This window comes from Ptychodera flava, chromosome 14 (assembly GCF_041260155.1).
Source record: "Ptychodera flava strain L36383 chromosome 14, AS_Pfla_20210202, whole genome shotgun sequence".
Lineage (NCBI taxonomy): Eukaryota > Metazoa > Hemichordata > Enteropneusta > Ptychoderidae > Ptychodera > Ptychodera flava.
Genome location: NC_091941.1, coordinates 18,845,379 through 18,860,832, shown reverse-complemented (window position 1 = coordinate 18,860,832; position 15,454 = coordinate 18,845,379). Strand labels below are relative to the sequence as shown.

At 38.6% G+C, this 15,454-nt stretch overlaps 1 protein-coding gene across 1 annotated transcript; it reads right to left on the bottom strand.

The window, feature by feature from the left end:
• Positions 1–1,615: 1,615 nt before the first annotated feature.
• On the bottom strand, positions 1,616–10,969 carry LOC139149630 (ADP-dependent glucokinase-like). Its single transcript, XM_070721466.1, has 5 exons — positions 10,144–10,969; positions 6,919–7,109; positions 5,593–5,689; positions 4,441–4,571; positions 1,616–4,081 (listed from the first exon to the last, which is right to left on the bottom strand). The coding sequence occupies exons 1-5, from the start codon at positions 10,476–10,478 to the stop codon at positions 3,414–3,416; spliced, it is 1,422 nt and encodes a 473-aa protein (XP_070577567.1). The 5' UTR covers positions 10,479–10,969; the 3' UTR covers positions 1,616–3,413.
• Positions 10,970–15,454: the final 4,485 nt, after the last annotated feature.

The window sequence follows — 15,454 nt, the reverse complement described above, 5'->3', positions numbered from 1 at the left end:
CATGCAATCGTTAAAGTATTGACTGAAGGTATCCCGGTGTAAAATTTCATAGAATGATGTTTTTATGAAATCAATTCCAAGGGGTTGCTGTTCTTTCATATACAACAGTTCTCTGTACAGAATTTTTGAATAACTAACATTGATAATTTTATCAATTTTCTCGTCTTTCTGTCTGCAACCTACTGTGCAATCATGTTTTCCATCTGTATAACAATGGTCTGATAGGTGATTTGCGTTATTATTGTTTTGGTGAAGTACACTGTCAATTCGGTATGACGAAGTTCATCTGTTTAATGAGTTTAAATAAAACAGTTGATGACACTGTACACTGTTTGTTAGTATCCTCATAGACCTGCAGGTCGTTTTCCTGTTTTAAGTCTTGTATTTTTTGAAGAAATTTCCACCTTTTACTTGCCAAACTCCTGACATGCTTTGTCTCTCCAGAGGTGCTGACCGTGGCTTTGCTATATCTATGGCTGAATTATCAATCGGATCTTGGTTCTCAGTTGTGGTTCTTGCGTCAAGAAAATGTTCAGTACAAATTCTAGGTTTTTTGTGGGTTTCCATAAGCTCACTTTTCCAAAATTATTACTTTTCACAGTGTTTACGAGCCGTGTCCATCTTTGCATTGCATAATTGTCCATTTTCTAACGGGGAACGGAAATAACGTAAATGGTGGTCTGCATACAAGAACTCTCTCTGCGGACAAAAATGGTTTGATATTCACTGCCTCATTCTATATGTAATCACTATTCTTTCATCCAACTATACAACAGTTTTGTTTTCCTCTTATTTGTGTTCATTATTTCACATTGACTCAGTAGATTAGACCTGTTGAGTGAATGGAACATATCAGTAATTTCAAAGCTATAGTAATAAATGTGCCAATGAAATCATAACAATTACGAGGATGTTAGACCGGGACGGAGCACTTACTTTATTGTAGGTTGGACAATCAGCTCAATGGACTAGGAGTGTGAAACCACAGTTGCAGTCTATATTACTGAGGTAGACTGTCAACAGTCCCTGCAACCTATCTGAAATAATTGTAGCCTTGCTTGGCCGTGGGGCTTGGGCTTGTCGTGCGGCTCCACCCTAAGGTGCGAGCCGCACGACAGAAGCCCAAGCCCACGGCCAACCAAGGCTACAATTATTGCAGCTACGTCTAGCATCGATTTATATAGTAAAGATTTTTTCTCCTTAACTGTGTCATGTATCTTGTCCTTTGACAATCTTACGCTAAGTTTTATCACTGTTGCATCTTACTATCCGATTAGTTGATTGCCTAATGCGCCAAAGCAAGGGTAAATTACTTGTCTGTGGATGCTGTCAACAGATTTAGTTTGAAATTTAACAAAGTCAACACAAACACCTCAGCAAATGTATAACAGAAGGTGCGTTCGTTCTTGACTACCGGTATTCATTCTGAAATTCTTGATAGGATAAAAATTGCTTTCGTCTACAACTATGCCATGCCTCTATCTTGCTGGATTTCACTGGATACAGTACTGTGCAATTTATCCATCATATGCCAATACCTAGTGCATTTCTTCCAATTCACACACATTCCACATAAGTTGCATCACTGCCTCTGAAAAAATGAAGCTGTACACACTTTTACTGTAATCAGTTTTTAATTCTTCAAAATGAAATAGATTTTTACATTATAAAAAGACCATATTCTTGGAAATGATTGCTTGTGCTTGAGTTTACAATCTCATATTCCGATCTTTCCTGACGTTGCCACCTATCGGATGTGACGACTGAGTGAATGTTACCTTTCATAGAGCAATAAAGATTTAGTTTTGTCCTTAAACTGCATGTTTTGTATTACTTTTGGATTCCCCTTGTCCATGTTCTATCCATGGACAGTGGCCTTGTCTTACCATAGCAATCACAGATTGGGGACAGCACAATGGGCAGAATTTTTCCAAAACCCCTGATTTATGTTCCCTAACAGTTATTCATCAGCAGCTACACAGAAAATGTGCATCCTGGGCACAATCCATCAAAAGCACAACAATGGGTGATTGACTCTCTCATGATTAAAAAGATACTTTAGGGTATCATTTCTGCTTCATTTAAGGTTTTAAAGATTACTGAAAACTGCAAACATTGTATTGATATTTTTGCATATGATAGCTAAATGAGAAAAATTTAAGCAGTTATAATCAACATTTTCCTCTGTGTGGGGTCAACAAAATCTGATTTAAAAAAATGGGAGGTACACTTGTCAGATGGTGAGGTAGTTGAAACTGAAGCATTTCTGAAGCACATATGCACACTTGATTGTTCTTCTGCGAAAAGCACATTTTGTTACATAACAAAAGAATTGTCCATTATGATTGTGCTAGTATGCAAATATAATACATAAATACGAAGTGACCACATGAACGCAGGTTTCCTAGAGCACAACTGGTTTGTGTTCCACGCTTACTTTGTGAATACAGTGTTCTGATATTTCTTTCACTCCATGTCTAATTGCATGGAAAAAATAATGGAAACTGCATTTGGAATTCTATGACTAGAAAACTGCGCCATCCAGCCTCTCCAACAGTAAAACAAAAGATGCAGAGATTGCAGTTTAAATGAGCATAATCTGGAATAAGATTTCTTGATATAGAGTTTCTGTTGTCACAAATGGAATGTTGCATAGGTCCTGTGATTGTACTAATTATTAAAATTCACTGATCATTAAAAAGGCATTTAAAATACTGAACTACCAGTAAAGTTGTGTACAATTTTTTTGCATGTGGTTGTGACAATGGCTTTACAAAGACTTGTGACTAGCAAAACTACCAGAAATTCACAAGCTGATCAAGTAGCAGTGAAGTATACCAACCTGCCACATGCTGATTTCCTGTTTTACAGCTTTTTTCAAGTAAATGCATGAAGTCACGTATTTTGTATCTTCTTCAAGTCTCATAACATCTGCTAACCTGAATCAAAAAACTTGCACGGATGCAGTGACCACAATCATTTGCTTCTGTGTAATTAAAATAAAAATAATTCTTGATGCTTCTAATCATCAGCATCAAAACCCCTCTTAATATGTACTTCAGTACTGCATTGTCTATATTGTCTATAGCTGGCAATCACTAGTCCATGGCGACAGTGTTGGTTTTTTTTAGTCATTCTTGGATACACACCGTTCAAGGAGAGCAGCTAAACATTGCCGAAATCAGTGAATGAGTTGTAAATGGCTATACAGTTAGTTTGTTAATAAATAACATTTCAACCTCGTCAGATTTAAAGAACTTCTGAAACTAATTCATTGCTTGCATTGCATTCAAATGGTGCGTTCTGACACTGGTACCGATTTTCATATCATGATTGCTAATTCATCTGTATAGCAGAGATGGCTTTTATTGAGTGCAATTTTGTTTTCAAATATGAGAACCTTTCAACTTTGTTCATATCTGTAAGACGAGCCCCGCAGAGGACACATTGTCCCCTCCACCAGCTGTTTGTATCACTTCTGTGCAAACCAAAACGGGAGCAATGCAAATTTCAAAATTCTGTTCACTCCAGCACGATACAGGTCTGTCAGGTTGTAATGGTATTCTTCTACTACCTTCCTGTCTGGACACAGAAAATGAGTCGTCCATGATCAGCCTGGCTTTCGTCGTGTCAATGTCCGGCAATGCACATACGTGTCTATAAGCAGTCAGTGACGCCTTTGCTGCTGCTGCCATCGTGTTCTTCCAGGCCGAGCCTTTGGTAGTGAGAATAGCTTGAAACGCTAGTGTGTGCGTGTGAATCCGGGTGACGCGCCTTTGTCCGCCTACCGGAAGGGTCTTGTGCAGCAAGTTGTACACCATTCTCATTTGATCCAGTACTGTAGCAACTCTTGGGTATGCATCTGCTACCAATGTCACATTGCCGTAATTCAATCTGGTGTGAAGGTTGGCAAGTTCCTGTTCGTTCATGCCTAGCGAGTCGCTGTACGGTAAAACGTGATCGTAAAGGTGGTCCATCATATCCTCCTCTGCAAAGGACGCCATCTCAAAGTGTATCCTTGTCTCTCTGGGAACATTTTTCAGCATGTCACCAAGCTCTGTGATTCTTTCTTTTCTCTTTACTAAAACATAAAATTGGAATATTTGTTGGGATAATGAGGAAACTTTATTTGAAATTTGAATATTGGCTGCACACAACATGGTGTGATTTACATGTAAAAGAGCATGATCATGATCATGATGATTGCCTATGATCTTGAACAGTCACTTTACAAGTACATGTGCATGCATACAAATTCTACAACTAGCAAGAGAATTATGCTCATTTTCAGATTTTGTTACAACATTTATATAGCTCCAAATTTTTTCTTCCTTTGACTCATAAAGTATAACTGAAAAAGGATTTTGAAATTCAACATACTAATGACACTACAATGAGTGAGAATACACATTCGGGGTTAAACATAGCTGCAAACTTTACCTGAAGGGAAATTATCCATCATTTGCAGACCGCCAATGACGAGCAGATGGGGCTGGAAATCTGGTAGTTTACTCTTAAAATCTTCCAGAGATTCTAGCATAGGATTTGACACATCACTGTGCACGATGAACCTGTACAAAGAATAAATGATGTTTATTATTATGTGCCCCTATGACTTACTGTCCAACTCTTTCTGGAAAACTACGTATTCATATGATTCACATGGTGCTAGAGATATCGTTTACACTGTATTACTGGAATCTTTCAAAGAAAATATGATAATCAGGTTTTTACCTCCAAGGTATCATCATAATTTACTGATATTTTTGAATCAAACTAGAACTTCATAGTGTGATATAAATGTAGAGAGATGACACTGTGATCAATTTTATTTCCTAGAACAGTTGACATTCTAAAAACTTGCGCAAAAGTATTGTATTGCACAACTTGGACAGGTATGTTAACTATTCCTCTGTAATGCTTTGGTTTGTTGCTTTTCATATGGATCAGAGCTGGGACCAAGAATGCATTTTCATGGTAAAAAAGGCAACTTTGACGGATACAAGATGTTAGATCTATAGTATACTTCATTTCCTGAACATCATAAAGAAACGTGTTATATTCGATAAATATCATCAAATACAGAGAAACACAAACTGCATTCTCAAATCAATGCAGAAACATCAAGTTCGGCCTGAGACAGTGCAGAACAACTGTTCAAAATGAGTGTTTCCTGTATGTTAATACACCTTTGTGGGACATCTGTAATCATCTTGGGTACCTGAACTGATCATCTGGTGTGGTCTCTCCACAAAAACTATGCGATGGGGCCTTACATGTATAAGGCTGTTATGGTAATTTCAGTGCACTCAAGCACATTCTTTCATTGGCAATTATATTACAATGAGGTTTTAAAGTTGGTGAAAAAACTGAGCAACTTACAATGACAAACATTAAATGGTCAGAATTTGGCAGTATTTGTTTCTGAGGTTCATTGCAATTCTATCCCTGCACTCATTTATGTCGAGTGATCATTGCCACTTTGGGGACAGGAACTCATTCTGAACTGTCATGTGGAACTATATGCATGATGTTAATATGTTGTGATAGTAAGTATTTCAGTCACTGTTAGGGTCAATACTTGAGACTAACCTATTTGCTCTTGGTGCGGTGTATTTCCCCCATCTTTCACCAGATTTATATTCCATGATCAGATGCACATCGTCTACTGGTAGAATACTACCAGTCACTACAGAGGAAAGAAAACAATCATTCTGAAAGCAGGGAACACATATCCATTAGAAAATTTTTCGGGGTATAATCTTTATTTCAAATGCAAAAAATAGGTTTCCATGAATATAAACATTCACACTCTCTTACTCATATCATTATCTGAATCATTTTTTTTCCATTTTTTTAAATGTTTATTTGCTCACTATATTGTCTTGCTTTTTAAAGAGCCATTTGTGACTGCTTTAGCTCTTTAGGGTGTTAGAACAGGATTCAGTTTGCAAGACAGAATTGAAACAGAACTCCAATCCATACAAACAATAATGAGATATGTATGCTGCTCTTTTGTTCATTATGTGCTTTTACAAAACTCTTATTGATTTGAATACAAGGCCACTTCAGCTTACACAGTGTTCTTTATGAAAGTAGAACTAGGACAATTTTACAAATACTGGTGTGAATGTTCCTTTTACACATATGTTACCTTTCTATGAAGTCAATTTTCTGACCCAATTAGGTACAGCTGTTCAGTACAAGTACCGAGATTTCTAGCAAATAAGTTCACCTACGAGTTGAACAGCCATATTTTGAGGATAAAAATTTAACAGTGTATTTCAAGCAGATTCAAGCCTTGGCGATGGAATGTTGAAAACTTGTGACAGTCCAGTCTCAAAAATATTATTTCTAATTCTATGCAGACTTTGTTAAATATTAATAAGAAAATAGTTCCAACTACATTGCAGTCTTGTTTGTGTTTGTTTTCCCCTTTAATCAAATTGCACATCATGTAAACTCCCTTAGTTTGTCCGAGGTTGTTTTTCAACACCTCATTTGTTCTATGACAGTGCCACAGTCTGTTTTTTCGCAATCTGTTTACTTATACAGAACTGGTACAACAAAATGGAAATTGGAGGATAGAAGGTAGCTTTGCAGATCTAAAGCTGATGGTGATTGGATTAACAAAGAACAAACAACCTGCGTATTTTAGTAGGCAGATGAGAGCTGATAGTATAGTGGGGACAACATGTTTGTCAGCAGTCATTGACACTTCAACCCTGAGTGCACAGGTGAACCATGTGACTGTCTCATGGGATCAACATTTTTGCATGCGGTTAACATGTGCCTTCACAGCAACCATTCATTCAGTAGAATGCCTGAGGTTAAATTCTCAAGAATATACACACTGTACAGATACATAGAAATCAATTTGTGCCAAAGCTGTGATGAAATATGATCAAATATCTTTACCTTGAACTTCTTCCTTCAACTCTGACATCAATTTATCTGACATGGAAGCTCCCAGGAGCACATCACACCCTTCAATAGCAAGTCTGTTAGCCATCACTGGTGCATTGCCTCCAAGAGCCCGCCTGGAATCTGACAGTTCCTTCGCCACATCTACAAACTTCATGAAAAAATTCTTGTCTGCCATGTAACGCCTGTAATGTGGAAAGAAAAACAAGCACATGATTTCATTAATCAAGAGAGGGAGATTAAAGACCAATATAATACACAGAAGAACACTGAAAAAAGAAAAATGAGATAAATTTACACAGCTTTTTATGTATACAAGGAATCTGGGCAATGATGCTCCACATCACAATATAGAATGTAAAGTACAATCTACTCAAAAGGGAGTCTCCAGTCCTGTTTGAAAATGTATACATTTCATAAAGCACAAATGTTACTTGGCATTCGATGAGATCATGAAGATGGAAGCTACATTGTAGTTTTTCGTCCACGTACAGGCAATATAATGTCAGTATGGTAACCTTGAATGTGGTGTATGTTTGGTCTTTAAAACCCGCCGCACACGAGAGAAATTAGCCGAGAAAAATATAATTTAAGGCTATTTGCTCAGCCATTTTACTCTTGTGTGCAGCAAGCTTTGAATATGACCATAGACAGCAAAGAAACTCTCTCCTGTCTACGGTATGATTGATATTTGAAAAATACATTGTTGGTATTATTGTCACCCTGGCTTGTAAAATTAAAATGACACACAAACAGGCTTAAATTGTTTGTCATCACAAACAATATCAAAGAATGTCCACAAAACCTGAAGAGCTAGTTAATTTTTAATGAGCCTTAACGTGGGAAAACATTTGTGTTAGAGTCACCTAATAAATGTTTATCACTTAATTGCCATATTTGGTCACAAAGTGCCTGAATTCATTAGGTGTGACCATCAACTATGATTACAAAGTCTACTGCATTATTTACAACATTCATAGTGTGTTTGAATAATTTGCAAGCTACCCTTGGCTTTTATCAAGATGACATTGAAACCTATCACCCAACAAAAATCTATTTTTGTAGGTTGTAAACAGACATATGCTGCACTTCAAATGAATATTTGAATCTATTGTACACTACCTCCTCTCATCAATTTTAATCTTAACAATGAATAAAGCAGCCCCATTAAGCAGGCCTCATATTGTAAGTGACAAGTCTGCCATATGGTTTTACTTTTTTTTTAAATAGCGTAGTTTTCGTCGATAATTCGCAGGTAAAAAGATATCACTGATTTAGAAGCCTTTGTAAAATGTGCAGCTGGAAGGTCTCAATCCAGTGCTCAACGCAAGTTTTCTGCACAGAGCACATGAAGAATTATTATTTTGAATGAAGATATTGTTATATCAAATAAGTTATTCTGTAAAACGTTTAAAATCAAACTGATCAGTCATTTGGTACCACACTCTTGTCCCAAATAGTTAGCACTGTTGAAAGCCACTTGAACCACCGTCAGCCCAGACAAAGGTGTTTCAATCAAAATGATACTTTGAGCCATAGGCTGTAGAGAAAACTAGGGTCTATGTTTAAGCACAGCAGATACTGAAGTTGCCGACTTCACACTGTCTCCCCCCCCCCCCAATACTGTCAGCACAAACTTGCCCCTCTTTTGTCAGTTTAGACCTGCATTGCACTTTGCTGGTTGTACTGGCTCACTCAGTCACTGGCCTGATTTTTTCAACATACGGTATTGCATAATTTTCACTTTTCATCACCAAACTATAAGCAGAACAAAATAGGCGTTCATGGTTTCTTTCCCTCAATTACATAGAAATAATGTAAAATAACATAACTAAAGATGTGGTTATTCATATTTCATAAAACCTCCCTTCACTGTGATGAAAGGGATATAAAAGTGGCAGGTCCAACTACTAGTGGCTAGCAGTACCTTATTGTTTAGCAATAATGTATATGAGCCAAGACTTTCTAGTTTAACAAAGTACAACAGCTCTGTCAGATTGGAACCTCAGAATATTGACGATGACAAGTTCTTTCTTTCACCAACCACACAGCAATCATTGTGTGAAATCCGATCTCTATAGATAATATTCGATCATCGTTTGATCAATCAAACATTTGGTATTATATTATAATTCACTGTACACATATAAAATGTGCATAAATTTGTTATACCATATCACAATACCTAATGGACTTATCTTTGTGCAGGCAAACAAACTGAACATCAAATATGATATTATCTGTGAAGTGTACAGTCACGGTCCCTCCCTTTTGTGGAGGGACCGTGGTACAGTATAACACTACTTTACAGTGTGCCTTCGTCTTTTAAGTTTTACTTTCTTTGAATTAAATTGTATATTTCTGTTCAGATTATCTTGCCAACAGCCAACATGCTTTGACGGACAGATTAATCGTGCAATTAGTAGCTTGCTTTAATGTACAACTGACTTCACTTGAATACCAAAAACTGATATACAGGTAAGAACAATGAACAAACTTCATGGAGGTTCACTGACTTCCACAAAACATTGATAAACCTGTAATTTTTCCGAGCAAAGATATTGTCACGCAGAATTTATCAATAGCTATTGCATTATGGTAATTCAGCCCCTGTAATAGGAAGCCGCTCAACTGTTTACGGGTACACACGACTTCCAATTACGGGTCTCCAAATAAATCATGACTTGCATTTTCCTACTGAGAACTGTTCAGTGTTTACCGCCTAGTACCTGTGTATATCACCACCTGTGAGCCATCTGAACCCAAAACAAGTTTAGAATGATGCTTGAACGTGATGCTTGGGTGCTAAAACTATGATAGGGTTTTCCTTTCCTGGATGTACATTTTGAAATCTTCAAATTTCTTGAATTTGAAAAGGTGTGTTGTATTGTTTAGTGGGGCAGTCCCAAAACTAGAACCAGTATAAACTGGCTGTGCTGTGCAGTGCCATAGGTTTGTCTATGGACGTGGTAGTGTTGCCCGTCGGAAAACAAACTGGGGAATGAAGGGTACAAAAATAGGGCAAAGTAAATCTCGAGCAATCACGAATGCCATGTTAGCCACCCTGAAAAACAATTTTGCAGCATTCATGCCACGTTGCAACAACGACGATAAACTGCTTGAACTAGCCAACCACTGCACTGGCGCTGGCACTGTCCCGGAAGTAACCAACAAGACGTCCACTATTGCAACGAAAATATAGTGTTCGCATGCACTTACTCGGCCGCAGCTCCGTGGCGAAAGAAATACGCAAACATTTCTGTAAGATGACGCCGTGACTCAATCGTATCATGGTGTATGGGTTTGTCTGGAGGTTCCAGCCCGAAGGTTTCGAGCAACTCGATACCGTCTACGAACACATCTTCACATCCACCGAGGCCGATGGCGACCCGCGTTTTCGGGGACACACTGTGTTTCTTCTCTGCTCGCAGCAAGCTGTCTGATATGACTGAAAGCTGGTCTTTGAGCTGTCCGTCCAGATTCCTCTTGTAAACAAGTGCTGCGAACACAATCACCACAGAAAGCACACTCCCGACTTTCAACGCGGCCGCCATCTTCGTCGACGGAGATGAATAGCGGAGTCTGCACCTTCAGGGTACGCTCGCTCAGAGCTGTAGCTGGAGCTGAGAGGTCTAGGTCGGAACTCAACGCTAGTGGCTATTCCATTTTAGTACGGGTGAAGATAGCTCTGCGTGGCAGCCCGGGGGACATGCCACGTAGAGCTGAGCTAGGATGAGAGTGAATGAAAGCATGCTGCGCGACTTGCCAACTCCAAGATAAACTCTAGTAAAGAATACAGTATCAACGGTTTACCATATCTTTCATTTTTCGAGAGCGATTAGTAATCTTACCGCAGTGTGTTTCAATCAACGGTTTCTAAGTTGAGTCTGCATTACCTATAACGAAATCGATAGGTCTAAACCGGTTCATTCGAGTTGCGGGTAATCACCATGGTATACACGGTACGGAGACTTGTCTGTGATAATAGCATACATCTTTTGCAAGCAATCACACACATTCATCAATACACAAGCAACACGACCTTAGTCTAATAATTGTGTCTTCAAATCACAGGAAGCATATTCCAATCGTTATTTCTGATTTCGTCCAACCATGGAGGTAGTACAAAATGATGTCTGAGGGCTACAATTATGGAACAGATCTTAATTCCCATGCCCTACTGAGAACGCATGTCAGATAGGCCTAAATCCATATTGACTTGCATGTAAAAACACCGGGAAATATCATTGTAATATTGTAATTTTCTTGACAATATTTAAAAAAGTCGACATTGGATGCCATTTCGAAAACTGTTTTTAAGAAGGGATGTCATCAAGCTAGGTTTCAAGATAAATTGGCAAGATTATTTTGTTTCGTGCCACAAACCTATGAAAAAACTGCTGACTTGCAAGTTTTTTCCCTCCAAGCTCTTCGATTAATATATCATACGCATCTTCATTGCATGTCTAATGAGCAACCCACTTGATTCACCACGCAAGTATACCTGAAAGTCATTGGCAAAGAAATGATTTGAACATCTACTCTAAAAGAAAGTGTCAATTCTCTCGTCCATAAGCTTACTTTCTGAAGGCCGAAATTTGTCATAAAGCAGTGTGTGCTGGATATAGGCCTAATCCACACAGGAATTTCTACAAAATACATCTCGTATTTCTATAAAATGTATCTCAAAAAGTGATATGAATATACCCATTTCTCATTAAAGTTCTCGTCTACTCATGAGCCATGCAGTGTCAAAATGTTGAGTAGGCTACTCGATTTGTGAAGCAGTGCGTACGTATCGGTTGTAGCCTAATTGTTATTTCTGACTGCTACGATTATCGCATCAAAATTGAATTTACTTCCAAACTTCAAATATTTCAACAAGCTACGAGAAGAAGACATAGAAATTAGTTTATTAGCATAAAGAAAACATTTACATTTAGTCAAAAGTTGCCGCTACTTCGTTGACGAATGGTATTTTCCAACGTAAGAAATCTTATGGAAGTTTGGAACAGTTTTCTCATTCTTTTTTTTCTTTTGTAAATGCTGTTTTAGAAAACAGTGTCCTACACCATGACGTTTGTACTGATTTCAAGTACATTACTCATCCTGGTATTCATCCATCTTTACTTTCAAATTGGCCATTCAGAGAAAGTGGTGAAGATACGATGCTTTCTCCTCACGTTTCATAGGCGGGGTGTGCTCACATGGGATTGTATTGGCACTATTATCATTTATTGCAACTTGTGTGCAAACAAACAAAACCAGCCAACCAACAAAACAAAGAAACATCTTTCTTTGTTGACAAGCATGAATACAATTGCAACTCTTTATTGGTTCTTTATTGTCGCCTACATGGAAATAATAATATGTAACAAATTAATAAACAAACACGCATAAACAAGGAATGTTCCCTTTGGATAAATGCTGCAACTGAAAACAAAGGAAGAAAACTGGCTTAGATTGAGGTGTGCTGCTTTTTAGGGATAAAGGAGAGCGCCCACTTCATTATTATTTTGGCAGTAGCCTTTCAAGCCAGCAAAAATTGGGGACCTTTCCTATCCAAGTGTCCACCACCACCCCACTCATATCCCACCCGGGACTTTTAAACATTGCTTCTCTTCAGAGGCAAATGTTCGGGCAGCGAATTGTTTTCTGAAGGTCCTCCACCCCCCTTATATCAAGTGGTTCGCCCCTATGGAGACCACATGATATTTTATAGCGTTCGTAGTAAATCGGTATTTTGACGTCAGGGATATATGTTAGCTAACTGCTATCTGACGGGATAGATACAATACGATGGTATCAATCGGGTTCGAACTCACAACGTACGGTACCCAATCACCTAGCGGAGAAGCCACAGACAAAACCGCTCGGCCAAATCCCCAATCTCAAAGTATGTAAACTGTAGCAAAGGAAATGTCACCAGCTGCGATTGGCGGGAAGTTTCGAAGAGGCCGTTTGATTGGATGCGACCGTGGAAGTCTTGGATGAAGTGGGCAGGCCTGAAGTGGGGTTGCAGGTAGCACCATCCCAGTCCAGACTCCCGTTTCAACTGGCCGTTGATGCGACCACAGGCGCCTGGGGTCGCCGGTGTACAAAGCTATGGCCAGTAGTTGGTGAAAATGCATGTTTCACATTGTTGAAGCTAACGTGCTATGGGCAGTTGTATGACATGGTACATTATAGAACCCAAACATGTAAGGCAAACGTGCATTTTAAACACAGTAAAAGTCTGCACGTTAGACATTTTAGACACATTAGGTCTAAGATGGTAGGTTGGCATGTTATAAGATAGGTTTGCACGATTGGCATGATAGATTTTGACAAATGTTGAGAACCTAAAATGACATACACGTTAGACAATTTCACGGTAGGTCCATACACGTTAGGTAGGCACGATACACGATAGATTTGCATGATTGGCATGGTAGATTTTGACTGATTTTGAATAAAGTAAAATGACATACACATTAGACATTTTAGACATGTTAGGTGCGTACACGTTAGTTTGCACAATACACGGTAAGTTTGCATGATTGGCATGGTAGATTTTGACTCATGTTGAGAACCTAAAAGACATACACGTTAGACATTTTAGACACGTTAGGGACTGGTCAGTTTCTTCGGCCTGGGGGGGGGCGGTGGATTCTTGGGGGTCACCCTGTTTTGACTTTGGTGATAGGGGGGTCACCATGTTTTAAAAGGCTCAATAGGGGGGGGGGGTCAGTGTGTTTTTGAATTTCGGCACAGGCTCATCATTGCCTAAAATGCATCTATCAGCCACAAATTTCATAATTCAGTTGCATTTTTCGGCGCGCCCTTTGGGCGCGTAACTGTAATCATCAGACATACTATTTTTCAGCACGCCCAACTTATGCATATCAGGCATACATATATCAGAGATATCTGTATATTCAATATTTTTCAGCGTGCTCTTCAAGCGCATTACTTTAATATATCAAACATTTTTCAGTACGTCCTTCCTGTGCATAACTTTAATACACAAGACATATATATCAGAGATAACAGGATGTTTCATATTTTTCTCCGCGCCCTTCGGGCGCCATACTTTAATAAATCAGAGATATCTGCCAGAGATATCTTGATGTTTGCTAATTGAAAGTGTGCCGTTATGAAATCTGCATTTCATATGAAAAGCATGACAATTTCCTTATACTTTTCTGTTCTCTCTATGAGAATTCAGTATGAGAAAGCAACATGCAAGTTTTCTGTAGAATGATGCTTTTTTATGACCAAAATAACAGTTAAAAAAGGCAGTTTTTGTCATTATTAGCTGTGCTTTTATGATTTCAATGTTACAAGAAAAGGTCATCTCTGACACTGCACACATCAGATTTGGCTAAAATGCCTCTCTATGGCTCCTCATGAGATTTAATTGGATGGCTAGCAAGTCTTAACACCCAAAAAGTTTTTGATTTACTGCATTTTCCTCTTTGATATTAATGATTGACATCCATTTCTGTACAACAGTTCAGGACATCTGGTTAAGCATCGAAAGTGTGAAATACATTCACATCTAGCTCATTCAAAATGTACTATATATATATATATATATATATATATATATATATATAATTTATGTCCACTTTTTGTTTTACAGTTGTCGCGTGCAGGGGGGGGGGTCACCCTGTTTTCAAAATTGTAATAGGGGGGTCAGCCACTTTTTGACATTGGTAAAAAATAATCCACCGCCCCCCCCCGGCCGAAGAAACTGACCAGTCCCTTAGGTCCGTACACGTTAGTTTACACGATACACGGTAGGTTTGCATGATTGGCATGGTAGATTTTGACTCATGTTGAGAACCTAAAATGACATACACGTTCGACATTTTACACACGTTAGGGAGCCGTCATTATTTACGGCCTGGGGGGTCGGAGGAATTGCTTTCGAAACTCCAAAATTTCGAGTAACCCCCCCCTGCCAACCATGACGTGTTTGAGTAACCCTCCTCTCTGCTACATAATTTTTGAGTGACCCCCCCCCCCCCCAAAAAAAAAAAAAAAAAAATTGGGAAAGTTAAATATCTATACAGTAAAATGGATTGCTGCTGCGACAGGCCCTGTACAGACCCTGATTAAACCCTGTGGTACAGGTCTGTGTGGAAAGAGGTTCCATTGCTGTGACAGGGGCTGATGTACAAGTCAGTATCCAGTGCTCTGATGACTTGCAGTGTTCTCCGTAGGATTTTTTTACAAGAGGGGAAGATGTGGTGCGAAAGCACCACAAGCGACCACACAAGCAGTCACGGGGGGAGGTCAGGAGGGGAGGGGGTGTCCCCCTCCTGCCATTGGAGCTTTTGAAAAATAGAGATTAAAATGGTGTTATTTGGCGACACTTGGGGAGTATTTTTTTCAGATTTTTTTCGTATAAAAACTCAAAGGAACAGAAATCTGAGACAGTATCCAAACTTATATTCCAGTTCACTGATTTCAATTACATTTTTTGAAAACGAAAAAATAGCGACAGACATACATTTATTCACATTTATTATTTATTATTATATTC

Excerpts from the sequence above, each read along its gene's own strand:
- LOC139149630 (XM_070721466.1), bottom strand. The coding sequence starts at position 10,478 with ATGGCGGCCGCGTTGAAAGTCGGGAGTGTGCTTTCTGTGGTGATTGTG. Across the intron at positions 7,110-10,143 it reads CGCCACGGAGCTGCGGCCGA|GCGTTACATGGCAGACAAGA; the intron begins GTAAGTGCATGC and ends TCCACATTACAG. Across the intron at positions 5,690-6,918 it reads GTTGAAGGAAGAAGTTCAAG|TGACTGGTAGTATTCTACCA; the intron begins GTAAAGATATTT and ends TTTCCTCTGTAG.